General features: G+C 63.5%; 1 protein-coding gene across 4 annotated transcripts in view; it reads right to left on the bottom strand.

Annotated features, from left to right (window-relative positions):
• The window catches only part of PRKCZ (protein kinase C zeta), a 65,157-nt gene that overhangs the window by 45,484 nt on the left and 5,807 nt on the right, over window positions 1-13,866 (bottom strand). For all 4 annotated transcript variants that reach the window (XM_053920304.2, XM_053920302.2, XM_053920303.1 and 1 more), the window contains one exon: window positions 13,374-13,424. In XM_053920304.2, coding sequence (XP_053776279.1) covers window positions 13,374-13,424 — 51 coding nt within the window. The remainder of the gene's footprint in view (window positions 1-13,373; window positions 13,425-13,866) is intronic.

Raw genomic sequence — 13,866 nt, 5'->3', positions numbered from 1 at the left:
CAGGGATGACTCAGGAAGTTATCTTTGAGGTTTCTCTACAGAAAATACCGCAACATTGTCACAGGAGACCGCCAGGTGTTTGCAGCTAGAAAATACTCGGGACGAAGTGTTACAGGGTTATCTCGCAATGTTATTTTCCTGGATTTTGGGATGTTCTTGGTCTTTGAAAATGTATCATTTATTCTGGTTTGTATCTCATTGTAAGTAAGTATCCACATCGGTGCAGTAAAGAAGTAGAAGAGTTGAGACAGTAGCAGAGGGTAACTCCAGGCACCCCTCTGCAACCAGAAAGAAAACACACACAGCTATGCGGACAAAAAGCAGCCCAGGAAGGAGAGGACCAGGAGTGACGCGAACTGGGGGCAGGCGGGGGCACCGTTCCACAAACAGCAGTCTTTCCATGTCATCGTTTTTGAACTATGTAGATACTTTACACAATCCATAAGTGAAGTTAAAAAGGATAAGGGAACTTCCCTGAAACCGCATGCAAACAAATCAACACGCCCAGTGACTGCCGAGCTGTCCCATGGCCCCCACGAGGACGGCACCCCCGTTAGCTCCCGGACCCCACGCCCACCGCACCTGCAAAGGCCGCAGCCTGAGGACAACAGACCCCGGAGGGACCCCACCGTCCCTGCACGGCGGCTCTGACCCTGCTCTGTCCAGGTGACAGTGACCGCCCGCGAGCAGGTAGACGGGCCGGGGCACCCAGATGGACAGGAAGAGGATGGAGATGGGGGAGCTGGGGGACAGGGCTGAGCTGGGAGCTCGGGCGCCCGGGGCCCCAGTTTCCAAATTCCTTCTCCCCCAAAAGGAAGCAGCTCCCAGGAGAGACGCCTGTCCCAGGGCATCCAGGGCCCCCGTCCAGGGTCCTGGAGGCCCCCGTGCCAGAAAGTGGGGGACACTCAGGGGAGGATGGGAACCGCCAAGAGCACATGGGACAGGATACGCAGATGGCGCACCGCAGCACTGCCACTCGGAACCCATGTGACTTCATTAGCCAGTGCCACCCCAGGTGATTCAATAAAACTAAACGCACACTCGGGAGCAGCTGACAGAGGCTCCGCCTGCCGAGCAGCAGGGATCGTGAGCCTCAGGATCAGTAAGGACGGAAACAGGTTTTAGCAAACTCAGCTTCAGAACCCTCAGTCCCACCGGGTTCCGAGTTTCAGACGCAGCGGGGAGAGGGACAGCCCTTCCTCACAGCACGTGCCGACTCATATGGGTAAAGGGGTGATGGAAACAGCCTCAGCCACTTTGGCACGACCTTGACCTGGCACAGCCCTAAGGGGCTGCGGGACCACAGGGGAGGGGGTGCAGGGCAGCAGCAGCCCAAGCGAGATCTCTGCTGGCACCGGCTCCCAGCGCCTCCACATGACAAAGCGTTCTGAAGGAGCACAATGAACAAAGCACTCTCGGCAAAGGGGAGGTTACAGGCGCTGCGGCAGAAGGCTGGTCCTTTGGCCCTGTCGCCGGCCGGCATGGGGTCCACAGGTAGCACCCAGGACTGCCACTCCTTGAAGCCGTGCTGGCGCCGGCACAAATGCACCTGGAGCCCCACCACTTGGGATGTCTGTGCGAGGGTCACCTGCTTCAGCCTGGCATCCTGCCCGGAGGCCGGCACCAACCACGAGGTCGTGGGGCCACAGCGCGACTCCGTGCCTGCTCTTCCCTTCACAGGAGCGCTCGGAGCGCCGAGTGTGCCCTTGCGAGGAGGCGGGCGGCCGTCACTCAGAGCCTTACCCATCTGCAGAGACGCTCTGTGCGGCAGTCACCGGGCGCCCACCTGCCAGGCCCGAAGCAGAGCGGTTAAGTGCTCCGGGGACGCTTTTCTTGTCAGAACAGACACCACATGACGGAACACAGTTTAATGACTCAAAAGCTAAGGGTCAGCCTGTTCCTGGCCTCGGCCACACTGCTCCCCACAGTGCCACGGCCTACCCTGAGCTGGCCCAGACACCCCGGGACGGGCCTCCGAGCACCACCCAATGGCCCTCACCCCCCGGCTGAGGGCATGCAGCAAGGGGGGCGGGCAGCCTCACATCAGTCACATTGGGGTGCAGAGAACACGCCTGCAAAACTCATCCTGCCTCAGGGCCAGGCCCCCCAGGCCTCCACGTGCTGATGGAGTGTGGCCTTGACCCCGTCGTCCCCACAGGCGTCCCCAGCTCAGACAGCAGGCATGTGGGCCCCCAAACAACAGGGCGCAGGGAGCTGGCTGCGCCCAGTGAGGTCTGGCGACCACAAGGGTCCCAGAGACACCTGCAGGGGAGCCCCAAGGGCAAGCCACGCCGTCACGGCAGGGAGCGGGCGGCGGCGCCTCCTCTCAGGGGCATGGGCTCGAGGGGATTCTCACCGGGCTCTCACAAGGTCCGCGGGACTCAGTGAGCCGAGGCCGTACTGATGTGGTTCCAGGGGCCACAAGCTGTTGAGGAAAGACCATCAGCCACGGTAGGGTGGCTCCGTACGTGGGGACCCATCCTGCGCACCAAGAGGTTGCGGGTTCGATCCCCGGTCAGGGTACACACCTGGGTTGCGGGTTCAGTCCCCGCTTGAAGCACGTGTGAGAAGCACTCGACGGACGTCTCTCTCACATCAGTCTCTCTCTCTCTCTCTCTCTCTCTCTCTCTCTCTCCCCCCCTTCCTTCCTCTGTGTGAAATCAGTAAGCGTGTCCTCCAATGAGAAGTTAGAACAAACAAAAAGGACTGCTTGGCGGGTTTTAGAGGAACCCCAAAGAAGAACGTCCACATTTACCTGTTGAAACGCCCCAGGCTTTTCCAAATGCTGGATGGCCCGTGGCCACAGGAGCCGGACCAGCACCGTCACCGAAGGCGGCGGGGCAGACGGGACCAGTGGGCCGGAGGCTGCCACCGGCAGGCTCTTTAGACGCCACCGCCTCTCCCTCAGCACTTGCTGTATTTTGCAGAATCGTCGTGGTTCATTACAAAGGTGGCGTCTTTAGAGTTTTAAAGTGATTTTTAACTTTTTTAACCCTCACCCAAGGATATGTTTATTGATCCAGAGAAAGAGGGAGCAGGCAGAGAGAAGGAGAGGGACATCGATCCCTCGCCTCCCGTACGCACCCCGACTGGGGATCAAACCCTCAACCTTTTGGTGTACGGACCACGGTCCGAACAACTGAGCCACTGGGCCGGAGCGATGGGTTTAAAATTTTAAATGAGTGAAGTAATAAATATTTCTCATTCTCAATTTGAAGTATAGGAAACACTGGCAGGTAAAGCCCACCTACACCAGGGCTCTTTGACACGACTGTCACGAGTGTGAGGTGGCCCCGAGCATCAGAGGGCCGCCAGTAGGCGGGTGGCTGGCCCAGGAACAGCAAGGGATGAGGCCGCAGGAGGAGCAGCGTCCCCAGTCCGCACAGCCAGGTGGGGCCTGCCCACACCCACCGCCCCGTGCCTCCGTTCCCCCAGGGAGCCGGCCCCCGTGCTGCCAGACTGACCCAGGAAGGGAGTGTTTAACGCTGGTCTCCACAGTGTGACCACGGAGATGGAGCTTCACGTCCGACCCATCGAGGTTCCAGAGAGGAGGCGGGAGTGTGAAGGCAGGCAGACGAGGGGCGGTGGGGACAGCGCCATCCAGGGAGTGGACACTGTCCCTTCACGTGCGTCTGAGTCTGCTGCCTGAAAGCGGCCTGCTCTCTGGCTCAGGTGTGTAGTACCAAGTGTCACAGTGCCACTCACAATCCGGCGGCCGGAGCCCCTGTGAGCCGTGGTGATGAGCCGAGCAGAACCCCGTGTCCGTGTCCCCTTGTTCTCCGATGGAGGAGCCTGTGGCCAGGGGACAGTGGAGGGGCAGGTGCCAGCTCTGAGCCCTCCTGAGTGTGCCCCCAATGCCGCCTTTGGGGACATCAACGTGTTGCTGTCCCAGGGTCTCCTTTCTTCCCCCAGAGAGCTGGTTAGTAGACGTTCCCAGCATGCCCTGCCCACGTCACGGAAGCCGTCCCCCGGATGGACGGCCAGTGAGTCTCCCTCGCACCCCCCCCCCCCCGCCCTGTGGATACGGCACCACCGCGTTTACTCCCTCCTGTCGGAGGCGGCCGCTCGAGAGCCCGCTCCACGCAGTCCACCCTGACTGCCACCCAGCAGCCCCAAGTCCCTGTGTGACTGCGCCTCGGGACGTGCCACCCGGGTCCCTCTGCTGCAGAGCAGGAAGAGGCGCGGTTGAGGCGGCAGCGGTCCAAGGAGACCCTCCGAGCAGCCTGGGCGTCCATCCCGGGCCACTGTGAGGCATCCAGTATGGAAGTCCAACTGGAGCTACCACGCCGGGGCTGCCCGCCTGGGTGTCACGGCCGACAGGACACGGACGCACTCACAGGGAGGGGGCGGGGGGACCGACTGGAGCAGAGGTCGGAGGGACACCCTGTCTGGCGCGAGAGCGGGCGAGTCTGCGCCAAGGAGCCCGCACGGCCAGCGGCTCCCCCTCATGCTGCCTGGATGAGGCGTGAAGAGGGCAGCGGGGAAACTGAGGAAACCTGCAGAGGGCGGCCCTGCGCTGACGACGGTGTCCATGTCCGTCTGTCTATGGCAACGGGTCCCCACACTGCTCCTGGCGTCTATCGCCGGGAGCTCCTGTGCTCCGCCCCCTCTTCCACTTCCCTGTAAACCCCAAACTGCCCTAAAGTGGGAGGTCTCCAACAAACACACGAACCTGTGTCATGGCAGCCCCACCCGAGGGGCCGAGAGCCAACAGCAGCACCGAAGACGACAGGCCTCTGGCCTTGTGCTCAGGCAGGGAGACTCCACGGTCAGGGGACGACACCCTCGGGCCAGGCTGGTCCACGGGACCCACGCACGTCCACCTGCACCGGGCAGCCCGGCCCCGGGGCCAGGGCCCGTGTGATGGAGCCCCGGCGAGCAGAGCAGGGACACCACGGCCACACGGGTGACCTGGCTTCCTCCCCGGGGTTGGTGGGCGGACGAAACACCGACACGCCCACAGCAGCGAACACGACAGGGCGGCAGCACCTCAACGGATGCCAGACAGGCGGCGACTGGGAGACCGAGCAGGGCCAGACCCCGAGGGCTCCAGGGGCCGGGAGCTGGGGCGCCCTCAGCACAGGCTGCGTACCTGTAAGGAGGGGACCCCCGTCTGCAGGCGGCCAGTGGGAGGAGGGCTGAGCTTGGGGGGCTCCCAGGGACAGGCCCAGCCAGGACCAACCACGACATCCAGCAGCCTCCCAATGCCCGCCTGTCCATGTGGCCAGACGACCCGCGGTCACCGCGGCTGAGGAAAGCCTCCCGGGCCAACACCAACCAAGAAGAGGGACCTCGCTGGAAGCAGCGGTGTAAGGACCCAAGAAAACACTGAAGGGAGACTGGGCTGCTCCCTGTGCCACCGTGGTCCCTTGTCAGGTGTCCATGCCTCTCTGAGTCCTGGCTGCAGGGCGCGCACTTATTCAGTCCTCCACCGTGATAGTCACTGCATTCCTGTGGGGGCGTGAACCACAGGGCGGAGCGTGCTGGAACCAGGTCGCAAGGCCCGCAGAGCAGGGGCCCAACGCTGGCAAAGAGTGTGGACTGGCCCGGCCGTGGGGGAGGAACCCCGCTCCTCCACACACGGACCCCCCTGCACCTCAGGGGTAGTCACGCCCCAGAACAGGGCCAACGGCATGCACCTCGTGGGGCAGGGAGGGCCACACACGTGCACACACGTGCACCTTAGAGTCACAGGTATGCTGAGTAGCTTACAGAATCACTCTCGTGCAGGGCCGAGACTCACAGCCTCAACCACAAGGCGTGAGCGTCCGCCGCTGAGGCAGGAGCAGTGGAGCAGGGCTCCACTGTCAGAGGGACCTGGGGGCTCTGGGAAGTTAAAAGCTAGAGACAAGACAATGACCTTAACAGGTGCTTTGGACGGAGACCCGGAGCACAACCTGGAGAATAACGTGGGCAGAAATGCAAAACAGACAGGAAACCCAGAGGCCAGCCGGGCAGAAGCCGCAGAAAATCACACCGAGGAAACGGCGGAACGGAACCCCTGCCGCCACGCTCCGAGTCCCCAGCCCCAGAGGGAACCGGCGCCACATCACGCACCTCGAGGACACGGGAGGCCTAGGCGCTGGGCAGTGTTGGGAGGAGAAAATGCACGAAACTCAAGTGCCTTCTGACTGCTCTGTCCAGCCGAAGCCGAGGCAAGAGAGTTTCCCGCCCGAGTTCCATCCCACTAAATACATGGTCACCCCGCCTGCAGCTGAACCACAAGCGTCTTCAGACTGGGTCTCAACACTGGCTCCCGCGCGCATTTCCCAGACATCCTGGCAAAAGTCTTAACCGGAGATTAAACCAAGAAAGGGCACGGGAGCCAGGGATGGAGGGAGCAGGCAGAGGAGAGGCGCAGGGGGCCCTGGGGCCCAGCACGGGGGTGGGGGCAAGGTCGCCAAGAAAGATGTCGTCGGCACTGGGGGGCCGCACATCCGGGGGAAAGATTACAGGCAGAGTTTAGAGGGGACTTCTAGAAAACCCTGAGAGAAAACCGTGATAATGTAAACACTCAGTAGATAATCAATAGACGGTGACCTGACCTGCGGGGGGGCAGAGAAGGGCTAGCTGAGCAACACGTTCCAGAATTCCAAAGATGAGAGGGCCGAGAAACACCCCAAACGGAAATATCTAGAAACGGCAGCATAAATGTGTTAACTCAGGAATCTGGAAATAAACACCAAGAACCTGCTACGACAGGAAGTGAACCCCTGGGGGGGGACAGAGGGGATCCCTGTTCTCTTTTAACACCACACAGGATGACTCAACACCTCACAAGACACATATGCCAAACTCAAAATCGTACTCAGAATGAGAACTTCATGCACAAGCACTTGCAGGGGCGGCCAGGCGGGGGTGGGCGCTCGGCGCCCTCACCACGCACCGCAGCCGGCTGCGTCCTGCTGCAGACCGAGCCTTTCGAAACCTCCCACAGAAGGACGTTATGAAGAGGCAACGTGAACAAGACCCCAGACCCACTCCACCCGCCAGGCGAGACAGCAGAGGGGACGATCCAGCTCCCACCCCACCCTGGCTCTGTGGGCACGAACTTTCCCTCGCCCAGCAAGAGCATGAGGAATAAAACGAAGCTGAACCACAGCGGCAGCACCTGTGACCCAAGCGCCCACCACGGACCCGCTGCCCTGCCCGGGCAGCGCAGCGGGCCAGGGCGTCCTCCTGATGCGCCAAGGTTGCGGGTTCAATCCCCAGTCAGGGCCCGCGTCAGTGAGTGGGACAAACCAACGTTTCTGTCACTCCCTTACTCTCTCTCTCTCTGCATCAACTGTTAAAAATTAATTACACAGCCAGAGAGTGAGGCAAACTCGTTGTGAATAATTACTGTTTGGGACAAAACAAAATACTTATAAAAAAAGAAGAGAGGACTTGTCGTAAGCCCAGCATTCTTGCCTCTCCTGACTCCGAGCCTTCCGTGGGGACAGCAGGCCCGTGGGCTCCCGGGGTGGCCACCCGGGGGGTCAGAACAGGGCTGGACCAGCCTGGAGGCCTTGGAGACACAGAAGGGAGAAGAAGCCAGTCATGAATGAGGCGCCCTGGCTCAGCGCATTTGGGGTGGTCCAGAAAATAAACTGCTGTGTCCCAATACACCGGCAGGGTGTCGCCATAACGTCATCACCAAGAACAATGCTGGAGGGGTAACTGGTGCCGGGGGGCTATTTTGAAAGAAGCTTCCCCTCCCCTCCCGTAAAGCAGCAAAAGTTGCGAAGGCCTGCTTCATCCGAACCCAGGGCTGGGGCGGGGGAACAGCACACGCAAAGGCCCAGCAGCAGCGAAGGGGAAGCAGATGGTGCGGACCGCTGGCCGGGCCTCTGACGCAGGTCTCCCACAAAGCCCAGAGAGGAGACTTCGGCTGTCCTCCAGGTGTGAACACAGGCACACCAGACCCGGAACGGAGGCTTCTGCTGGACGGGACGGGCGTGGCCCTGGCTCTGGAGAGTGGCCGTCCAGGGGAATCCCTCCACTCCAGGGCTGCCCCGGCTCAGCGTGTCCGCGCTCCGAGTCAGTAAAGGAGGCACCTGCTACCCGAGTCTTTGGGTCCTCAGCAGAGGTCGGGGCCTGACCCCGAGCCCTGCTGAGCTGAGACCTGAGCGTGGGCCCCGCTGTCTGGGTGAGCAGCCTCGCCTCCACCTCATTACCGGGACCCCACGAAATGGGAAGTGTCCACTGGAACACAGACTACTCTGATGGGGTCCCCAGCAGATCAACGCTGGGTGGTAGGGAGGCCGAGGGTGGCACCCACTGGTGTGCCCTGGTGGGACTGACGGGGTATCTCCAGGGCCCCATGGAGGGGCAGCCCGGCAGCCTCGGAGGGCAAGTGCGGGCTCACGGTCGGACAAACAGCACACGACTCCTTACGTAACTGCCAGCAGCTCAGAACTTTGTGAAGGCGCCTGGTTGGTGGCTGGCAGCTGGGACAGGACCACAGCGAGTCCACAAGCATCTGACCAGGACCCAGGGACAGGTGACAGGCAGCCACAGCCCCATCTGCCAGCACCAACGCAGAAAGGGGACGTTTCTTTTAGAGAGGTGCCGCTCCAGCCTGTCCCTGTTCACAGCTCTGACTGGACCTGGCCGAGGCCCCGCTCTGGGCCCCCCGTCCCAGCTCCGAGTCCCGGGCAGCAGGTCTGTGCTCTGGGGGTTCACATCAGCCCCGCACGGCCAGCGTGCGGTCACCCGAAAGGAAAGAGGCCGAGCTGTCCCGAGGAAACCATGACACAGCTAATCTCTGCCCACCAGCCGGCTCGCGGGAGCCGCCACCCGCGCCCCTCCCGACGCCCCAAACGCAGCCCACGCTTCATAACTCAAGGGTCCAAAACAAGCCAGGGGCCCCGCGACCGGCGGGCTGCAGAGCAGGCCCTTCTGCTGCTGGGGGCAGGGTGCACCCTGCTCCCAGGGCCCCTGCACCCCTCGGCCTCCCCAGCCCCCACCTCTGCACACACGCACGGCCCTATCACCCCAGCCCCCCATCAGCCTGTGGGGGGCTGCCTGCTGCTGTTGGTGTTTTCACAGGAGCACCTTGCAAAATGGACGTCAGAAACGCACCCACACCCCACCTCCCGCCCGCGACGCAGCCCCAGCCCCCCGCAGCATCTCTACCTCCAACCATCTCGGCGGCGAAGCGGGCGCCCCCACACACATCGCCTACGAGGACCCTGCAGCCAGCGCACGTCAACACTGGCCTCGCCGTGTCGCCGATGCAAACCGGAGCCAGGACCGGCTGGGGCGGCGGGAGCCGGAGCCTGGGGCGGGCTGGGCCGGGGGAGCAGGTGCTGCCTCCCCGGGCTCCGCACTGCACGCTGTGGCCAGGGACCTGCCACCGAGGCACTGCCGGGCGGGGAGCCAGGCACGCACATGCCCCTGGCCCGCCACAGACAGCAGGGCCGCCCCGGGCCCCTGCGGGGCTCCGATGAGGATGCGGCTATTTCCTGCCCCACAGCCGCGCCGAGGGGCCTGGGCGCAGACCCCGTCTGGGGAAACACGCTGCCTTCACAGCCCCTGCATCAGCTGCTCTCCGGGCCCATCCATCAGCCTCAGGAACGAGGGCCCCCACGCTCCCCCGCACGCCCGGCACCCCGTCTGCTGGAACATCTGTGCAGCAGCCGGGAGGCCAGGGCCGCAGCTTGGCCCAAGAGCGCTCGGCCTGCCCTGGCCGCCACACGCAGCACTCACCCTTCCTCCTACGCCTCCGCCTCCGCCTCCTCCGCACGGGCGCCTTTATGCTCTACGGGGCAGTGGGCGTGAAGGCAGGCATTTTCCTGCCCTTTCTCGCCAGGGGCTGCCCTCCGTCCCCTCGACCCCACAGCGGGCGGGTGGGCTCCCAGGCCGGGGCGGCTACCGAAAGGCGGGCTAGCCGGTGGTCCCCCACCTCTCCTGTCCCTGCCTCCTCAGGTCTCCAGGCCCGGTGGTACCGGCTCCCCTGGGGAGCTGGAGCCGGCAGCTGAGGCACCAGCGAAAACACGGCCTGGATGTCGGGGAGCTGACGTCACATGAAAACAAGCGTCTCTGTGCGGAGCCGGTCCTGGGAGCTGGGGCGGCCGGAGGAGGCGGCTCAGCCCCTGGGAGTGCGGCGTGCAGTCTAAGGGGCACAGAGCCCCGCTGGCCAGCACCCTCCAGCCAGGATGCAGGGACACAGTGGCCACCCAAGTGCAAGTGACCTCTGACCGCATCCACAGAGGCCAAGAACGGACCCAACATGAATCCTCGAGGGGCCTGAGCCGGGTGACCTGGCGGTGGGGGGACGGGGGTGGGGGCAGCAGTCAGGGGGGAGGGGAAAAGCCGTGAGTCCAGTCAAAGGCTGGCCAAGCCTGGGGCGGGTGGCCTCCTGAGGCTGTCACCGCTCTGGGGGGCACCAGGAAGGGCAGCGGGGGACACCCCACACACAAGGGGGTGAGAATAGAGGGCTGAGTGACTGAGCGCTCACACACCCAGCAGCCTAAGGTGGGAGAGGCCCTGGGACCCCATGCAGGGCCTCACACGCTGCCTGTGTCCAGCCCGAGGCGGCCAGAGTGGACCCCCAGCCAGGACGGACAGCCTGACCCTCCTCCTCCCAGGCAGGGCCCCCCCTCCACCTGGCCCCAGTCCTCACGCAGCACCGGAGCCCAAGCCCATTTCCTCAAACCCAAAACACACGCAGGAAAGTCGGGGGGCCTCCAGCCACCCAACACCGCCCAGCGCAGTGCCACCTTGCGTGACAGCCTTCACTCCGGGGGCACAGACATGAGGGAACGTGCCCACCCCCACCTCCAACAACACCTGCTGCCATGAGGGGCCCGTGTGCAGGCAGCGAGCGTCCCCGCGGGAACCTCCCGCTCCCCTCGCTCCCCTCAGGGGCGCGCAGGGGCCGGCCTGCAGGTCTGCATCGCCGTGTTCAGCAGACTCTGGCGGAGGCCTGGGTTCGAACCCCGGCTCCTCCGACGCCCGCCGTGTGCCCCAAAGTCACTGTGGAGCGCACTCGTGAGTGGCCCGCCATGCGACAGCCTCTCACAAACGTCAGGGTGTGCACACAACCCTCAGGGGCAGGTCCCCAGTGTCCTTTACTGGAAACGCAGGCTCGCAGGCTTCCCCACCAACAGGCTGCGGCCCCTGTGGTTTCGATCTGTGGAACAAAATCAAAACAGTGACACTTCAGGAAGCGTGGGAACAACACGACACTCCACCACGGCCGGGCAGACTCACCATCCGCGTGCCGTGGCAGCCGCTCTCGTGCCACAGGGGCAGCCAAGTGGCTGAGACAGACCGCACGGTCCGCAGAGCCCTGAGTGCACTGGCCGGGCTATCTCAGCAGAGCCAGCGACGACCCCAACCAGGTCTGCAGTCAGGACTGCTGGAGCTCCCGGAGCACTCGAGGCTCCTGGGAGAGATGGACGGGGCGGGTCCCATGTGAGGGGCCGCACGTGACGGGCGCGTCACCCCCAATCCGTCCAAAACGCGGGGTCTGCAGGACGCTAGAACACCCCCGCTGACCTGGCAGGTTGCTGGTTTTATTGGAAGCCTGTTGTAGGTGTGAAACTAGCTTCTCCCGTTAGTTGCAAATAGTTTGAGACAGAGATGAACGAAACTGGGTGTTTACTGAAAAAGCAGACATCCCGGTGGTGCCCGGGAACTGCAGGTGTGAGAGGTTGTGTCGGGGGGACCCACGGTGGCTCCCGACGGCCTCCGCCCCCGACGACAAGCTGCTGCCAGAGGGGCCGAAGGGCACAGGGCAGGGAGCAGGCAGCAGCGTCCCTGGAGAGGGTGTCTGACCCGGGCGCCCACTGACAGGGGATCCACGGTGGGGTCAAGGCGTCAGCGACACGCACCTGTGGGGCCTGACCACGAGGGGGGACCCGCAGAGACGCCACCAGGCTCACCATCTGCCCCTACACTGGCCTGGGGAATGCTCCTGCCCACAGCACCCACTGTGCAGCCCCGGTGCCCAGTGGTCCCATGTCAAAGGGGGGCCCGCACCCCCGAGCCAGGCCTTGTATGAACACACCCCCACTATGTAACCCAGGACAATATCCCACTCACCCGCCGCCTCCCAGGGGTGGTGGAAGGCTTTCCCACGAAAGCCAGTGCTCCCAAAGCCTGTGCGAAGCTGAGGGCCTCTGGAGGACCTGCTCCTATGCCTGAGACAGGACTCCAGCAAGGCTCTAACTTCTCCCCACCCCCCAGCAGGACAGGGCCACTGGGGAGTCACCCCACTTCCACCTCCGGCGGAGACCCAAGCTCGGCGTCCGTGGCCTATGGCCCCCGCCCCCCAGCAGAGCTGAGGCTGAGCCAACCCCAACGACCCTTCCCCACATGAGGTCAGCATGCATGTGATCCAGGACAGGGCAACGACCCCTTAGGGAAAAACCAGGCGGGTCAGAAGGGTGGACCTCAGACACTGCGGCTGGGGCTGAGCTGATGGCCAGCTCCAGCTCCTAGGACGCTGGACTGCGTGGAGGCCCAGGCCACGCTGCTGCTGGAGACCCCTCTGGACAGGTAAAGAGGCAGCCTGTCCCCACCGTCAAGAGCCGTCAAGGTGGCAATGACCAGGACGCCCCCTGGAGAACCCGGTGGGACCTCACCTCCCAGCAGGAACATCGCCACATCTCATTTGTTCACGCATCCAAACCCACAAACTGCCGGGTGTGACGGTGCCTTTCAGAACGCACGTCCCTTCCATGGGAGGTGGGCAGCCCCGGAGCGGGGAGGGGGGACAAGGACCCTGAAGCCCCTGTGCAGGCTGCCCGCCCCGACATGCCCAGCTCCGGCCGCCTGGGGCTCCAGCAGGAGGGATCCTGGGTCACAGCGTCACCACCCAGCACCCCGCTGAGCCTCCCTGGAAACCCTCCTCACAAACTCCTGCTGTGACCTGAATCCCTGCAGCTCCCGAGTCCCACTCGCAGAAAAACGACACGTCACACACGTTACCCGCTCCCTCCCTCCCTGGCTTCCCAGCCTCCAGATCGCAAGCTGCACCCACGGCTGCCTTCATCATCACCCTCAGACCCATGTGCACTGCACCAGTCATCAGCCCCCCCCCCCCCCCCCCGCTGGGACGATCGTGCCCAGCATGTGCCCCACCCTGTGCTTCCCGCCCAGGCCCTGCCCTCGTGGGGAAGCGGAAGGCGATGCAGGGGCTCCTGGCACCAACCTTCCCCAGTGGCCCCACTCATGCACCAGGACAGACACACAGAAGGAGGGAGGGATGCCCCCCAGTGGAAACCCCAGAGGAGGCCCCCTCATCTGGTCACCCCCTTAGTCTTCTGGGGGTAAGCAGTTATACGCCACAGGCCACCAAAAACACCGCCTTCCCCTTGCCGGCAAACACGGCAAGGTCCATGCCACAGCACACGGCAGGAGGCAGAGGGAAGGGCGATACTCACTGTCTTCTCCGGGGCAAGGCATGCCGGGCTGCTCGGGGATGCTCGGGAACACTGCATGGGGAGAGAGAGCCTGCGTCAGCGACGGGTGCCGGTACCCGGGAGGCGGCGGGTCGGGCTGACCACACCCATGAGCTGAGCTGTGTGGCTGATGACCACCTGCTCGGGAGATGCTCGGGAAGGCTGAGGCTTGGGAGCCCAAGAACGTGGGACCCGCCACAGTCGCTCCTACAGGACTTGAAGGCTCAGGAAGGGCAGCAGAGCCGTAGGAGGGATGCAGGTGGCAGAGCACCAGACGAGCCCCACGTTGCTGCCATAGGGAGTGGGAGGCCCACCGTCACTGTGGACCCGGCGGTGAAAGCTCACCTCCGTGTCTCTGTCCCCAGGGCCTCACGATGAAATACTGTCAACTGCTCCAGGTCTCCCATGTAAGTTATGGAAACGAGCTTAGACAGTACAGAAGTGAAAACAAAACAATCTTTTCCTTCGTCTGGAA

The sequence above is a fragment of the Desmodus rotundus genome, chromosome 3 (genome assembly GCF_022682495.2).
Source record: "Desmodus rotundus isolate HL8 chromosome 3, HLdesRot8A.1, whole genome shotgun sequence".
Taxonomy (NCBI): Eukaryota; Metazoa; Chordata; class Mammalia; order Chiroptera; family Phyllostomidae; genus Desmodus; species Desmodus rotundus.
Note: the sequence above shows the minus strand (reverse complement) of the source record. Positions and strands in the feature narration are given on the sequence as shown.